General features: G+C 32.8%; 1 protein-coding gene across 1 annotated transcript in view; it reads right to left on the bottom strand.

The window, feature by feature from the left end:
• Nucleotides 1-3,630: 3,630 nt before the first annotated feature.
• LOC143243374 (glycerophosphocholine cholinephosphodiesterase ENPP6-like) overlaps nt 3,631-15,543 on the bottom strand; it is a 47,319-nt gene continuing 35,406 nt past the window's right edge. The window contains exons 5-7 of the mRNA XM_076487238.1: nt 9,379-9,522; nt 5,041-5,152; nt 3,631-4,745 (exon numbers count right to left, since the gene is read on the bottom strand). Coding sequence (XP_076343353.1) covers nt 4,483-4,745; nt 5,041-5,152; nt 9,379-9,522 — 519 coding nt within the window. The 3' untranslated portion in view covers nt 3,631-4,482. The remainder of the gene's footprint in view (nt 4,746-5,040; nt 5,153-9,378; nt 9,523-15,543) is intronic.

Here is a 15,543-nt window from a genome sequence, read left to right as displayed (position 1 = left end):
GTGTTTGCACGTGGCATGTTGGTTACTATCTCCTGAGAGCTTTAAAATATCTAAGCCACAATTTTCATAGTAAGACAGTAGATCAGTTTATCTTAATTGTTTTTAAACATTTAAATCTCTTTACACATAATTTGATGAGTATTTGTAGCAGTTTCTACAAGTTAACAGTATGAGATTCAACTCCTACTTGATTTAAACAATGGTATTTACTATACTAAACCAGTTAGTAACATTTATTTGTGGTGTTATCCCTCTTAATTCTCATGTACATGCAACTGAATATTTTCGAACACACGATAAAACCGTGATGCACGATATATGTGTGTGTGTGTATATATAATTATATTTACTGTTTTGTATCTTTACGTCTCTACTTTTGCGGATAAAATTGTATCTCATTCTAACAATTTCAATTCATTATATATTCAGTTCTCTAGCTTCGAGGTTATGAATATTTTTATAGCTAAATGCGAAAATCCAACCGCCCAAGAGTATTGTGGTGTTTTAATTACCTGACCCCAGTAAGAATTTTAATGTGACTTATGTTTTATTTGTTTCATCTTATGGACAGTAGAATTATTTTGGATTTGTTCAGTATGTTGATTGTTTATTGGCATCATACTACAACGTGTTAGAGAAAACAGCCTTGCGTGAACTTTATGACGTATGTACGTACTATTATATTATTCTGACTAAATAAGTACCCATATATTCCTTAAGAGCATGCCGTACAAAAAATTTAAAATTCTGGTGTCTTAAATTATTCCAAGTACTGAACAACTTTAAACAATAAAACTGGTAAAATTTTAATGAGTTCAAAAAGGTTTGGTTAAATAACATTTATTACAATTAAAATAATTGATATACAACTCGATTTGCAACAAAATAAAATCACGAAAACGTCAAAATCATGGGCGTTCGTGGGGAAAGAATTAGGCCTCGCATAGCCAAGTGGTTAAGGCACTCGACTCGTAATCTGAGGGTCGCGGGTTCGAATCCTCGTTACACCAAACACGCTCGTCTTTTCAACCGTGGGGGCGTTATAATGTGACGGTCAATCCCACTATTCGTTGGTAAAAAAGTAGCCCAAGAGTTGGCGGTGGGTGGTGATGACTAGCTGCCTTCCATCTGGTCTTACACTGTTAAATTTGGTACGGCTAGCGCAAATAGCTCTCGTGTAGCATTGCGCGAAATTCAAAACAAATAACCCAGGAAATGAGAAAAAATTCTTTCCTTAATCATTGATTATACGGATGTGAATTTTTTTATTCATTTTACAATTTCACATTGTATTGTCCCCTCTCGGAAAACCTGAGAACGCCTGTGGTCAAAATTGCCCATTTAAAAAAAATATTTTTGTTTGTATCATTGTAAACTTATAATTTAACTTGATCACTTATAAAAAAAGAAAATATTTGAATTTCGTATAATATGGTGGAAGCAATAGCGATATATAAATTATATAAGTATATAATATGCAATTGCTGAGCAATTGCACACAGCGCCATCTACAGAATGTGCTTTATCACATTCAGTGTTTCAATCATCGTCTTTCGTTAGATAAGGCTTAGTAAGCGTATTTGGTATGAACTGGTGGTAAACTACGTTGTTTCTTAAACACACGATTATTTTGAAAAATATTAATTTCGCGTTCGTCTTTCTGAAGATTTTTTTCTCTCTCAACCTTTGAATAAATATATATGTACATATAAAAATTGGTATACTGTATAAGATTTTAAAATCAGAACACGATTGGTTTGTTTTTAAAACTTTCGCACAAAGCTACACAAAGACTGCATTTTATCGTGTTTAATTTTAAACGATAGGCTATAGGGATGGGAGTTAGTAAACACTACCAGTCCTTGATAGTTTACAGTTTCTCAAATTTAATATTTGCTCGTTACATGTCACATGCACTTGTTGGTCACCAACGCGCAGTTTTTTGTACGGCACAAAACTACATCATGGATATCTGTGTTCTGTTCACCACGGATAAACAAAACCCGATTTTTAATGTCGTAAGTTCGTAGATTTATCGCTGAGCCACCAGATGACTCTTGAAACACAAAATCTAATCTAACAAATAGGAAGTTTTCACCTACAAAAGTTATATTTCGTCAAGTGTATAGCTGATATACTGTTGAAGTAAAAAAAATCCTTTATTAACCCGTAATTGTTGTTAACACAAGAAACGTTTTCCAAACTTCTGTTTATCGGAAAGAAAAAAAGAATAAATTGACTTATGTTCATGACCTTTAATGAAAAGCTCCATCAAACGACGTTAATATAATTTATTTATTTTCCACGTGCCCATTTACTCGGATAATGCATTTTGAATTTAGTAAATTTTGTTTTCAAAAATAGAAGTTTTAACACCCATTTTACAAAATAGAAAACTTTCACAAACTTAAGTTTTGATTCAATTTAAACTTTAACTAGTATTGGTGTGCTCCATACTTTCATATTAATTTTTATTATAGAAAGTTTGATACAAGAAAAGAGCTTTGGGAAAAAACAAACATGACAATAATTCTGTTTTTACAGCTTTTCAACGACAGAAATAAGTATGGCAAAGTAAGTTTTAACTCAAAGCTCAACTCAATTAGATTTATCCAGATTATTGAAATACTTTGTTTTCTTAGCTTTTGTTAAAAATAAAACAAGCAAAACGATAAGAATCTAGTAACAGTGGTAAGTTTAGTTTCATCACAGCCATTATACCGTCCTAGTTTGGGTCACTATCACAGCTGATGTGATTCTGTAATCAGAGGTTATTCCACTGTAATTCTAGGGTATTTTATGTACAGCAAAACATGTAGTTGCTTCCAGTGAACATTTTATTATGATAATCTGCATCATAGAGGGAGACACTGAGAATATATACGTCGTTACTTCTAACTTCAGATTTTTTATCACCTACCATAACAGTAACCTTTGTTTATCGGGCACAGTTATGTAATAGGGTTGTAAATATCCTGTCCATTAGGAGTATCGAAACCCATTTTTCGCATTAAAAGACCTGAAACTTACCATTAAGCGTTGTGTCCTTACAAACGATTCATTTTATTCTAGTTATCTCCTTGTAGGAGAGCAAATGTTTTAAGTAGAGGGTACTGGGGGAGCATATTGTATGAAAATTCTCATCTTGGATATGTATGTACAAGCAATTTAATTGATATAGAAATACCATCTGACCACTCAGATCTAATACAGTGTCAAATGATGCATGATGATGTTAAAAGAACAAGTATTTTCCTCATTAGTACCACTAAGGCAGCCAGTCACAAAGATTGTTTAATACAAAACAAACATAATAGAAATATTTTTATCAGTAGTACACGTATTGCAATTCATCAGAAATATATCTCGAGTCCTGTTTAATGTCTTGTTTTGTAACAAATTTCTAAACTGCACGTGTTTTTTTTTTTTTTTACAGGTACTTAGAATCAGTTATTGTAGACATTTGTGAACATTTTGGAGAGGATTCTTTATACAATATGGTACATTAAAAGGGGCGTCTTTCAGTAATTTAGAGACCTCGCAAACATGTACACGCATATATACAAATCGTATTTTTAAAATGTTTGAAGGGCTTCCGATTCCATAAAGAGCCAACCACACACACCAATCTTTAAATTTAGTTCTTTTATTATACTATAGTAAACCTACAGCCATGGTATAAGAAATAAAGTTTCTTGTCTCAAAGTCTAGTAACCTTTTTGTGCTTACATTCACAAGCAAGCATTTCGTGCTAATATGATTTAATACACTTTAATAACATATCAGAAACATGAAAATAATTTGGTCTAATTTAGAGAAAATTTTTCTATTAACGCTCATGTTTGTGTTTTCGTCGCATCACTTGAGTATTTCTTAAACTTTGAGGTATTCTCAGAATTAAAAACCTCACTGCTACCAGTAGCCACGAAAATAAAACAAAACGTAGTTGAATGGTGAGACTTATTCTGACTGTACATAAGCTTGTGTAAGTGATCAAACCGAGTGACCAATCAAACAAACACGATACATGCAGTGTATCACCTGCTATGTCCAGTTTAATGAAAGAGATGATTTTTCCTGATGCTCAGAGCCTTAAAATTCTGAAATCAAACTCACCTTTTACACATTATTCAACACAAGTTATTTTAAATTTAATATTTACAAAATGAGTCAAACATACCAAAAGTGGTTCTTTCACACAACACTAAGACCTTCAAGGTTTACAAGAAATCGTGTAACTGTACTACAGAAACTACAAGTACCATCACACAACGCTTTACAGACTAACACAGAGGTTCTCCAATCAGGAATTACATTTGTTTTGTTTCTTAGCTTCAACAAATAACATTTATCAAATACAAACTTTCTTTACAAAGGAAAAACAAATGAAATCAATGTATATAAATTTATTAACAAATTTACATATCCCTGGGTGCACTTTTGTAAAATATACTTGATTTAATACACTTTCATATACTGGTTTCACTCATGCTTTTGTCCACTTCTAGATTTTTTTGGCCACGATAAATACACAAAAAGATATAAACCAGCAACCATGATGGTGACAACTGCCCCTCCAGTAACTATCCAATCCCAGATTGTTATCTGTTCTTCTTCGGCGAGCATATGACCGACGTGCTCCCAGCTGCCATTGTTTGGCCGAGGAGGGACGCTAGCAAGATAGCATAAGAGGTTGTAGTGGTCCACCATGGAGAAACCAGGAGCTGTGTAGTCTCTTCGCAGTACTGAAATCACACCCATTACATGTGATATAAATACATTTAACCAATAATAAAGTTACTTTAATAACCTAGCAAGTTACACCTTACTTCTAATTTAAATGTATAACATTTAATTACACGTTTCAATTTTTGAAACTAGGAAAACATTTACGATAAACTTTGGTCACAAACCATAGATATGGAAAATATACATCTGATAGCATCATTGAATTAAAACCACAAGAACAAGCTTTGAACTATTGTAGAGAAAATAAACTTTTATAAAGCTACAGCACTTCTATCTGTAATCTACACTTACATGGTCCCTTAGCATAAAAGATCGTCCACATATCCTTCACCACACTTGGATCATAACCATGGTTACCAGCAGTACTAAATAGGTCCCCTTTCTGCTTAACAGAATCACTGATCTGTAACAGAATGTTGTTTGTTATTCAAAGAGTACAATATAATAAAACAGAGTTAAGATTATTAAACAAAGGTGATCATTCTTACAGCACATATACTAACAAAAGACAAAGGAAACAACCTTGATTTGCTGTTACAAATTCATGAATATATATACATATCAGACCTGACATGTTCCACTGAAAACGTGGGTAGATAGGTCGGCATTCAATGTTTATTGGCACAAAGCTACAAGGCTATCTGTGCCAGACAAGATGTGGTACAGTATAGGTATAGGCAATTGAGGTAAAATGTAAAATATGTAAAATTACGACTTGCCAGGAAGACTGAAGCAAGAAGTACCCCCTTGCTGATAGTCACCTGAAGTTTCCAGTCCTGGGTTCAGTTCAAAAGAAAAATTGAAAGGTGTAAAAGAAATTGTGTTAAAACATTAAAATGTGTAAAAGAAATCATGCTAAAACACTACATAGTCTGATAAAAAACCTTAAATTAAGTGTAAAAGACCAATGGCTCTTGAAAATGTAAAAACATGAGTGAGATGGACAGTATCACCTATAACATAGGCCAAAGTCAAGGACAAACCCACCTTACAAATATCTTTAAAATGGTGTCGTTATTCTAGGTTGTAACAATGACACAATAATAAAATGTGGATGATTGTGATCTGAGTGCCACATGGACCACACATTGGTGCAGCAGTTCCAGATAAAAGTAAGTGGTGGGTTAAACTGTGACCAATGTGTAGCCTTGACTAAACAACCTCCTCTCTTCCATCCTTACAGAAGCAAGAAGATCAAAGACCAAGAGAAGGTTTGATTTGAAAAACCTTGTTATTGTGTTGCTCATTCCAGGTTGCCTGCCATCTGGTGTACAGTCTGAATTTGATAACTGGATCATAGTCCATACTGGGATGATAGATCCAGAACAGGCAGACTTCGCTGCTCTGTCGGTCAGCTCATTCCCACAAAGAGCAACATGACCTGGTATCCAAAAGAATTGGACAGAGACAGACGGGCCAGTTTGTTTTCAATATTAATGAGAAGAGGGTGGTGACTATCATGGAATGATTCCAGGGCCAATAGACAGCTGAGTGAGTCCGTATATATTGTACAATTTGTGTATTGTGTTAGTTCAATATGATTTAGGGCAAGAGAGATGGCATACAATTCGGCAGTGAAAACAGAAACTGTAGGGGGAGTCTGTGTGCCACAATCGAACTGGCTGAGCCCATTGAGTCATCATATGAAAGATGTTCCAAAGAAAGAGCAATGTTTTTTGAACCAAGACCTCAAAGATAGGTTATATAGGAATAGGTTGATTTGAAGAAACTGGAATAAATCCAACTCTTCTAATCATATGGATGAAAGATGTTCTGTATATATAGGAATGGAGATCAGATGTTCAGAAAGAGCAATGTTTCCAATTGGGTGTATCTGCTTTCCTCAAGATGACTCAAAGATAGGTTACAATTGGGGACAGTAATTTGCCATGGTGGAATAGGTTGATTTGAAGAAACTGCAATATTATTCAAGAATAAATCCAACTCTTCTAATCATATCTGGATACGGAGACTAAAAGGTACAATGGCAGATTTTCTGTTATATTCTGTATATATAGGAATGGATGGATCATATGAAAGATGTTCAGCAAAGAAAGAGCAATGTTTCCAATTGGGTGTATCTGCTTTCCTCAAGATGACTCAAAGATAGGTTACAATTGGGGACAGTAATTTGCCATGGTGGAATAGGTTGATTTGAAGAAACTGCAATATTATTCAAGAATAAATCCAACTCTTCTAATCATATCTGGATACGGAGACTAAAAGGTACAATGGCAGATTTTCTGTTATTAAAAAGTGTGGTCCATTGTGGTTGGAAAACACAACGCCAGGTAGAATGCTGTGGTAAGGATCGAAGTTTGGAAGCATACATTAGAGACAGTTGCAAAAGGTGAACATATAGAGGGGGTTCATGAGATTCCACATACAGACTTTGCATGAGAGAAGTGCAAAAAGCACCAATGCACTGGTTTTTCCAAACATTCAGCACTAAAAATGTTGGATCCTGTCCATCACCAGGGGTTTTGGCTTTGCATTGGTGCTTTTTGTACTTCTCCCGTGCAAAGCCAAAGCCCATGGTGATGGACGGAATCCAACATTTTTAGTGCTGAATATTTAGAAGAACCATAAACCACAGATCCATTGTCAAGTTTGGATTGGATGAGGGCATGATAAATTTTGAGCATGGAGTATCAATCTGCTCCCCAAGAAGTAGAAGAGAGGACAGTGAGAATGTTCAATTCTTTTTGACATTTGATACAAAGTTGTTTGATATGCAATATAAAATTTAATTTACAATCAAATATTAGACATAAGAACTTTGCCTCAGGGATGACAGGAAATACAACATCACTAAGACGGAGTTCTAGATCTGGGTGGATTCCCCGTTTGTGGCAGAAATGTATACAAATGGTTTTAGAGAGAAAAAGTTTAAAACTATTTGCCGTGGTCCACTTCAGTATCTGATTGATTGCAGTTTGTAGCTGCCGTTCAATAAACCTCATGTTTGATGACTGACATGAGATGTGAAGGTCATCAACAAAAATACCATTTGGCAACTGTAGGGGGAGCTGTTCACTGATGGCAATAATCTTTATAATGAAAAGTGTGACACTCAGAATACAGCCCTGAGGGACTCCAAGTTCCTGTGGGAAAAAATGAGAAAGTGTTGAGCCCACACGGACTTGGAATCGGCACTTCATTTAGAATTGCTGGATGAAAAGTGGCAAGTTGTTACCCAATGCATACGAGTAAAGGTCTCGTTAGATGCCATATCTCCATATTGTATTGTAAGTTTTTTTCTAAATAAAAAAACAGTAACAAGATGTTGTCACCTTAAAAAGGCTTCTCGGATTGATGTTTCAAAGCGAGTTAAGTGGTCTATAGTAGAGCGTTGTCTTCAGAACCAACACTGAGTAGGTGAGAGGATGTTGTTTGATTCAAGAAACCAAATGAGGTGGGCATTGATTATCCTCTCTGAGATCTTACTGAGACAACTTGTCAAAGTAATGGGATGGTAATTTGAAGGAATCATTGTATCCTTCCCAGGTTTCAGAATAGGAAGTATGATAGCCAAGCATCTGGATAGACATTTTCCTGCCATATCCACTTAAAGACAGTTAGAAGAATAGTAAGAGTTCTGGGAAAGGTGGCGTAACATCTCATAATGTATATTATCAGGTCTGACTGAGGTATTGCCACACCGATGAACAACAAGTTTGAGTTCCATCAGTGTAAGAGGGTGATTGTAATCATAGCATTAGACAGTTGAAAAGGAAAGAGGCAGATGCTCCACCTGTGTTTTAATGGCTAAAAAGGGGATAAGTTTGAAGAGTTAGATACACGAGAGAAGAAAGTCCTCAAGAATATTGGCAATGCTCTGTGTATCTGCAACTTTGTGGCCATCAGATATTATGATAGAGAGGGAGACAGAAGTGTATCTTCCACTCACCCTCCAGATCTTATCCCATACAACTTTTGTGCTGGTGGTTGAAGAAACGTCGGATGTGTATTTAATCCAAGATTCCTTCTGGCTTTGACGTCGAACTTGCCAAGCGTGTCCACGGGCTTGATAAAATGCAATGCAGTTTGAGAGCGTGGGGTATCTTTGAAATTTATCCCAAGCACACTTCCGAGTTTTCCATATTATAGAACAGGCAGAATTCCACCAAGTACGGGGATGCCGTGGGGAACATGTTGAGGTTTTAGGGATACATCGAGTAGCAGCTTGTATAATACTGTTGGTTACAGCTGCTATACAATTATCTATGGATGATCTATATAAGATGGCAGGATCAAGTTCCGAGAGAGTAGTGAAAGAAGGCCAGTTGGCCTGCACCAACTTCCACCGTGGGACATGGGTCAGGTGGTACTGATCACGGCCAATCTCTCGTAAGATGATGGGAAAATGATTACTACCTCGTGGATTAATGTCAACCCCCCAGAAAAAGTGAGTGAGTAGTGAAGGGGAAGAGACAGAAAGGTCTATAGCTGTAAATGACTAACTAGGTGCATGAAAATATGTGCAAGAACCAGTATTGAATGGATCCAAGGAAAACGTAAGAACAGTATTTTTCAAATAATCTAGTGCAATCATTAACACGCATCTTTTCTGCAGTTAACACACTGGAAATATAAATATTTATTTATTTCAACTTAAATATAACTTACGGGTTCTATCACGTATCCTTCCTCAGCTAACAGAATGATCGGTAGAACAAACTTGTTTCCACGGATACCATACTTCTCCGAGAGATCTTCTTTTCGGTAAACCAGAAGACCCTTAATATTGGCCCGTTTCAAGTCCTGGTACACCTAAGGTTATAAAAACTGTGGTATGTTTCTCAACTTTTAGTCTGTAGGGTTTTACATAAACAAAAGACAGTAGTTTATTATTAGATCATTTGTTTCTCAACCATTAGTCTGTAGGGTTTTACATAAACAAAAGACAGTAGTTTATTATCAGATCATTTGTTTCTCAACTATTAGTCTGTAGGGTTTTACAGAAACAAAAGACAGTAGTTTATTATTAGATCATTTGTTTCTCAACTATTAGTCTGTAGGGTTTTACATAAACAAAAGACAGTAGTTTATTATTAGATCATTTGTTTCTCAACTATTAGTCTGTAGGGTTTTACATAAACAAAAGACAGTAGTTTATTATTAGATCATTTGTTTCTCAACTATTAGTCTGTAGGGTTGTACATAAACAAAAGACAGTAGTTTATTATTAGATCATTTGTTTCTCAACTATTAGTCTGTAGGGTTGTACATAAACAAAAGACAGTAGTTTATTATTAGATCATTTGTTTCTCAACTATTAGTCTGTAGGGTTGTACATAAACAAAAGACAGTAGTTTATTATTAGATCATTTGTTTCTCAACTATTAGTCTGTAGGGTTTTACATAAACAAAAGACAGTAGTTTATTATTAGATCATTTGTTTCTCAACTATTAGTCTGTAGGGTTTTACATAAACAAAAGACAGTAGTTTATTATTAGATCATTTGTTTCTCAACCATTAGTCTGTAGGGTTTTACATAAACAAAAGACAGTAGTTTATTATTAGATCATTTGTTTCTCAACTATTAGTCTGTAGGGTTTTACAGAAACAAAAGACAGTAGTTTATTATTAGATCATTTGTTTCTCAACTATTAGTCTGTAGGGTTTTACATAAACAAAAGACAGTAGTTTATTATTAGATCATTTGTTTCTCAACTATTAGTCTGTAGGGTTTTACAGAAACAAAAGACAGTAGTTTATTATTAGATCATTTGTTTCTCAACTATTAGTCTGTAGGGTTTTACATAAACAAAAGACAGTAGTTTATTATTAGATCATTTGTTTCTCAACTATTAGTCTGTAGGGTTGTACATAAACAAAAGACAGTAGTTTATTATTAGATCATTTGTTTCTCAACCATTAGTCTGTAGGGTTTTACATAAACAAAAGAAAGTAGTTTATTATTAGATCATTTGTTTCTCAACCATTAGTCTGTAGGGTTTTACATAAACAAAAGACGGTAGTTTATTATTAGATCATTTGTTTCTCAACTATTAGTCTGTGGGGTTGTACATAAACAAAAGACAGTAGTTTATTATTAGATCATTCGTTTCTCAACTATTAGTCTGTGGGGTTGTACATAAACAAAAGACAGTAGTTTATTATTAGATCATTCGTTTCTCAACTATTAGTCTGTAGGGTTGTACATAAACAAAAGACAGTAGTTTATTATTAGATCATTTGTTTCTCAACTATTAGTCTGTAGGGTTGTACATAAACAAAAGACAGTAGTTTATTATTAGATCATTTGTTTCTCAACTATTAGTCTGTAGGGTTGTACATAAACAAAAGACAGTAGTTTATTATTAGATCATTTGTTTCTCAACCTTTAGTCTGTAGGGTTTTACATAAACAAAAGAAAGTAGTTTATTATTAGATCATTTGTTTCTCAACTATTAGTTTGTAGGGTTTTACATAAACAAAAGACAGTAGTTTATTATTAGATCATTTGTTTCTCAACCATTAGTCTGTAGGGTTTTACATAAACAAAATAAAGTAGTTTATTATTAGATCATTTTTTTCTCAACTATTAGTCTGCAGGGTTTTACAGAAACAAAAGACAGTAGTTTATTATTAGATCATTTGTTTCTCAACTATTAGTCTGCAGGGTTTTACAGAAACAAAAGACAGTAGTTTATTATTAGATCATTTGTTTCTCAACTATTAGTCTGCAGGGTTTTACAGAAACAAAAGACAGTAGTTTATTATTAGATCATTTGTTTCTCAACTATTTGTCTGTAGGGTTTTACATAAACAAAAGACAGTAGTTTATTATTAGATCATTTGTTTCTCAACTATTAGTCTGTAGGGTTGTACATAAACAAAAGACAGTAGTTTATTATTAGATCATTTGTTTCTCAACCATTAGTCTGTAGGGTTTTACATAAACAAAAGAAAGTAGTTTATTATTAGATCATTTGTTTCTCAACCATTAGTCTGTAGGGTTTTACATAAACAAAAGACGGTAGTTTATTATTAGATCATTTGTTTCTCAACCATTAGTCTGTAGGGTTTTACAGAAACAAAAGACGGTAGTTTATTGTCAGATCATTTGTTTCTCAACTATTAGTCTGTAGGATTGTACATAAACAAAACACAGTAGTTTATTATTAGATCATTCGTTTCTCAACTATTAGTCTGTAGAGTTTTACAGAAACAAAAGACGGTAGTTTATTATTAGATCATTTGTTTCTCAACTATTAGTCTGTAGGGTTGTACATAAACAAAAGACAGTAGTTTATTATTAGATCATTTGTTTCTCAACTATTAGTTCGTAAGGTTTTACATAAACAACAGGCAGTAGTTTATTATTAGATCATTTGTTTCTCAACTATTAGTCTGTAGGGTTGTACATAAACAAAAGACAGTAGTTTATTATTAGATCATTTGTTTCTCAACCATTAGTCTGTAGGGTTTTACATAAACAAAAGAAAGTAGTTTATTATTAGATCATTTGTTTCTCAACTATTAGTCTGCAGGGTTTTACAGAAACAAAAGACAGTAGTTTATTATTAGATCATTTGTTTCTCAACTATTTGTCTGTAGGGTTTTACATAAACAAAAGACAGTAGTTTATTATTAGATCATTTGTTTCTCAACTATTTCTCTGTAGGGTTTTACAGAAACAAAAGACAGTAGTTTATTATTAGATCATTTGTTTCTCAACTATTAGTCTGTAGGGTTTTACAGAAACAAAAGACAGTAGTTTATTATTAGATCATTTGTTTCTCAACTATTAGTCTGTAGGGTTTTACATAAACAAAAGACAGTAGTTTATTATTAGATCATTTGTTTCTCAACTATTAGTCTGTAGGGTTTTACAGAAACAAAAGACAGTAGTTTATTATTAGATCATTTGTTTCTCCACCATTAGTCTGTAGGGTTTTACATAAACAAAAGACGGTAGTTTATTATTAGATCATTTGTTTCTCAACCATTAGTCTGTAGGGTTTTACATAAACAAAAGAAAGTAGTTTATTATTAGATCATTTGTTTCTAAACTATTAGTCTGTAGGGTTTTACATAAACAAAAAACAGTAGTTTATTATTAGATCATTTGTTTCTCAACTATTAGTCTGTAGGGTTTTACAGAAACAAAAGACGGTAGTTTATTGTCAGATCATTTGTTTCTCAACTATTAGTCTGTAGGATTGTACATAAACAAAAGACAGTAGTTTATTATTAGATCATTTGTTTCTCAACTATTAGTTTGTAAGGTTTTACATAAACAACAGGCAGTAGTTTATTATTAGATCATTTGTTTCTCAACTATTAGTCTGTAGGGTTTTACAGAAACAAAAGACAGTAGTTTATTATTAGATCATTTGTTTCTCAACTATTAGTCTGTAGGGTTTTACATAAACAAAAGACAGTAGTTTATTATTAGATCATTTGTTTCTCAACTATTAGTCTATAGGGTTTTACATAAACAAAAGACAGTAGTTTATTATTAGATCATTTGTTTCTCAACTATTAGTCTGTAGGGTTTTACAGAAACAAAAGACAGTAGTTTATTATTAGATCATTTGTTTCTCCACCATTAGTCTGTAGGGTTTTACATAAACAAAAGACGGTAGTTTATTATTAGATCATTTGTTTCTCAACCATTAGTCTGTAGGGTTTTACATAAACAAAAGAAAGTAGTTTATTATTAGATCATTTGTTTCTAAACTATTAGTCTGTAGGGTTTTACATAAACAAAAAACAGTAGTTTATTATTAGATCATTTGTTTCTCAACTATTAGTCTGTAGGGTTTTACAGAAACAAAAGACGGTAGTTTATTGTCAGATCATTTGTTTCTCAACTATTAGTCTGTAGGATTGTACATAAACAAAAGACAGTAGTTTATTATTAGATCATTCGTTTCTCAACTATTAGTCTGTAGGGTTTTACAGAAACAAAAGACGGTAGTTTATTATTAGATCATTTGTTTCTCAACTATTAGTCTGTAGGGTTGTACATAAACAAAAGACAGTAGTTTATTATTAGATCATTTGTTTCTCAACTATTAGTTTGTAAGGTTTTACATAAACAACAGGCAGTAGTTTATTATTAGATCATTTGTTTCTCAACTATTAGTCTGTAGGGTTGTACATAAACAAAAGACAGTAGTTTATTATTAGATCATTTGTTTCTCAACCATTAGTCTGTAGGTTTTACATAAACAAAAGAAAGTAGTTTATTATTAGATGATTTGTTTCTCAACTATTAGTTTGTAGGGTTTTACATAAACAAAAGACAGTAGTTTATTATTAGATCATTTGTTTCTCAACCATTAGTCTGTAGGGTTTTACATAAACAAAAGAAAGTAGTTTATTATTAGATCATTTGTTTCTCAACTATTAGTCTGCAGGGTTTTACAGAAACAAAAGACAGTAGTTTATTATTAGATCATTTGTTTCTCAACTATTAGTCTGCAGGGTTTTACAGAAACAAAAGACAGTAGTTTATTATTAGATCATTTGTTTCTCAACTATTTGTCTGTAGGGTTTTACATAAACAAAAGACAGTAGTTTATTATTAGATCATTTGTTTCTCAACTATTTCTCTGTAGGGTTTTACAGAAACAAAAGACAGTAGTTTATTATTAGATCATTTGTTTCTCAACTATTAGTCTGTAGGGTTTTACATAAACAAAAGACAGTAGTTTATTATTAGATCATTTGTTTCTCAACTATTAGTCTGTAGGGTTTTACATAAACAAAAGACAGTAGTTTATTATTAGATCATTTGTTTCTCAACTATTTCTCTGTAGGGTTTTACAGAAACAAAAGACAGTAGTTTATTATTAGATCATTTGTTTCTCAACTATTAGTCTGTAGGGTTTTACAGAAACAAAAGACAGTAGTTTATTATTAGATCATTTGTTTCTGAACTATTGGTCTGTAGGGTTTTACATAAACAAAAGACAGTTGTTTATTATTAGATCATTTGTTTCTCAACCATTAGTCTGTAGGGTTTTACATAAACAAAAGAAAGTAGTTTATTATTAGATCATTTGTTTCTAAACTATTAGTCTGTAGGGTTTTACATAAACAAAAGACAGTAGTTTATTGTCAGATCATTTGTTTCTCAACTATTAGTCTGTAGGGTTTTACAGAAACAAAAGACGGTAGTTTATTGTCAGATCATTTGTTTCTCAACTATTAGTCTGTAGGGTTGTACATAAACAAAAGACAGTAGTTTATTATTAGATCATTCGTTTCTCAACTATTAGTCTGTAGAGTTTTACAGAAACAAAAGACGGTAGTTTATTATTAGATCATTTGTTTCTCAACTATTAGTTCGTAAGGTTTTACATAAACAACAGGCAGTAGTTTATTATTAGATCATTTGTTTCTCAACTATTAGTCTGTAGGGTTGTACATAAACAAAAGACAGTAGTTTATTATTAGATCATTTGTTTCTCAACCATTAGTCTGTAGGGTTTTACATAAACAAAAGAAAGTAGTTTATTATTAGATCATTTGTTTCTCAACTATTAGTCTGCAGGGTTTTACAGAAACAAAAGACAGTAGTTTATTATTAGATCATTTGTTTCTCAACCATTAGTCTGTAGGGTTTTACATAAACAAAAGAAAGTAGTTTATTATTAGATCATTTGTTTCTCAACTATTAGTCTGCAGGGTTTTACAGAAACAAAAGACAGTAGTTTATTATTAGATCATTTGTTTCTCAACTATTAGTCTGCAGGGTTTTACAGAAACAAAAGACAGTAGTTTATTATTAGATCATTTGTTTCTCAACTATTTGTCTGTAGTGTTTTACATAA

Source organism: Tachypleus tridentatus, unplaced genomic scaffold, assembly GCF_004210375.1.
Source record: "Tachypleus tridentatus isolate NWPU-2018 unplaced genomic scaffold, ASM421037v1 Hic_cluster_2, whole genome shotgun sequence".
Lineage (NCBI taxonomy): Eukaryota > Metazoa > Arthropoda > Merostomata > Xiphosura > Limulidae > Tachypleus > Tachypleus tridentatus.
The sequence above is the reverse complement of the archived record's forward strand: the minus strand, read 5'-3'. Positions and strand labels throughout refer to the sequence as shown.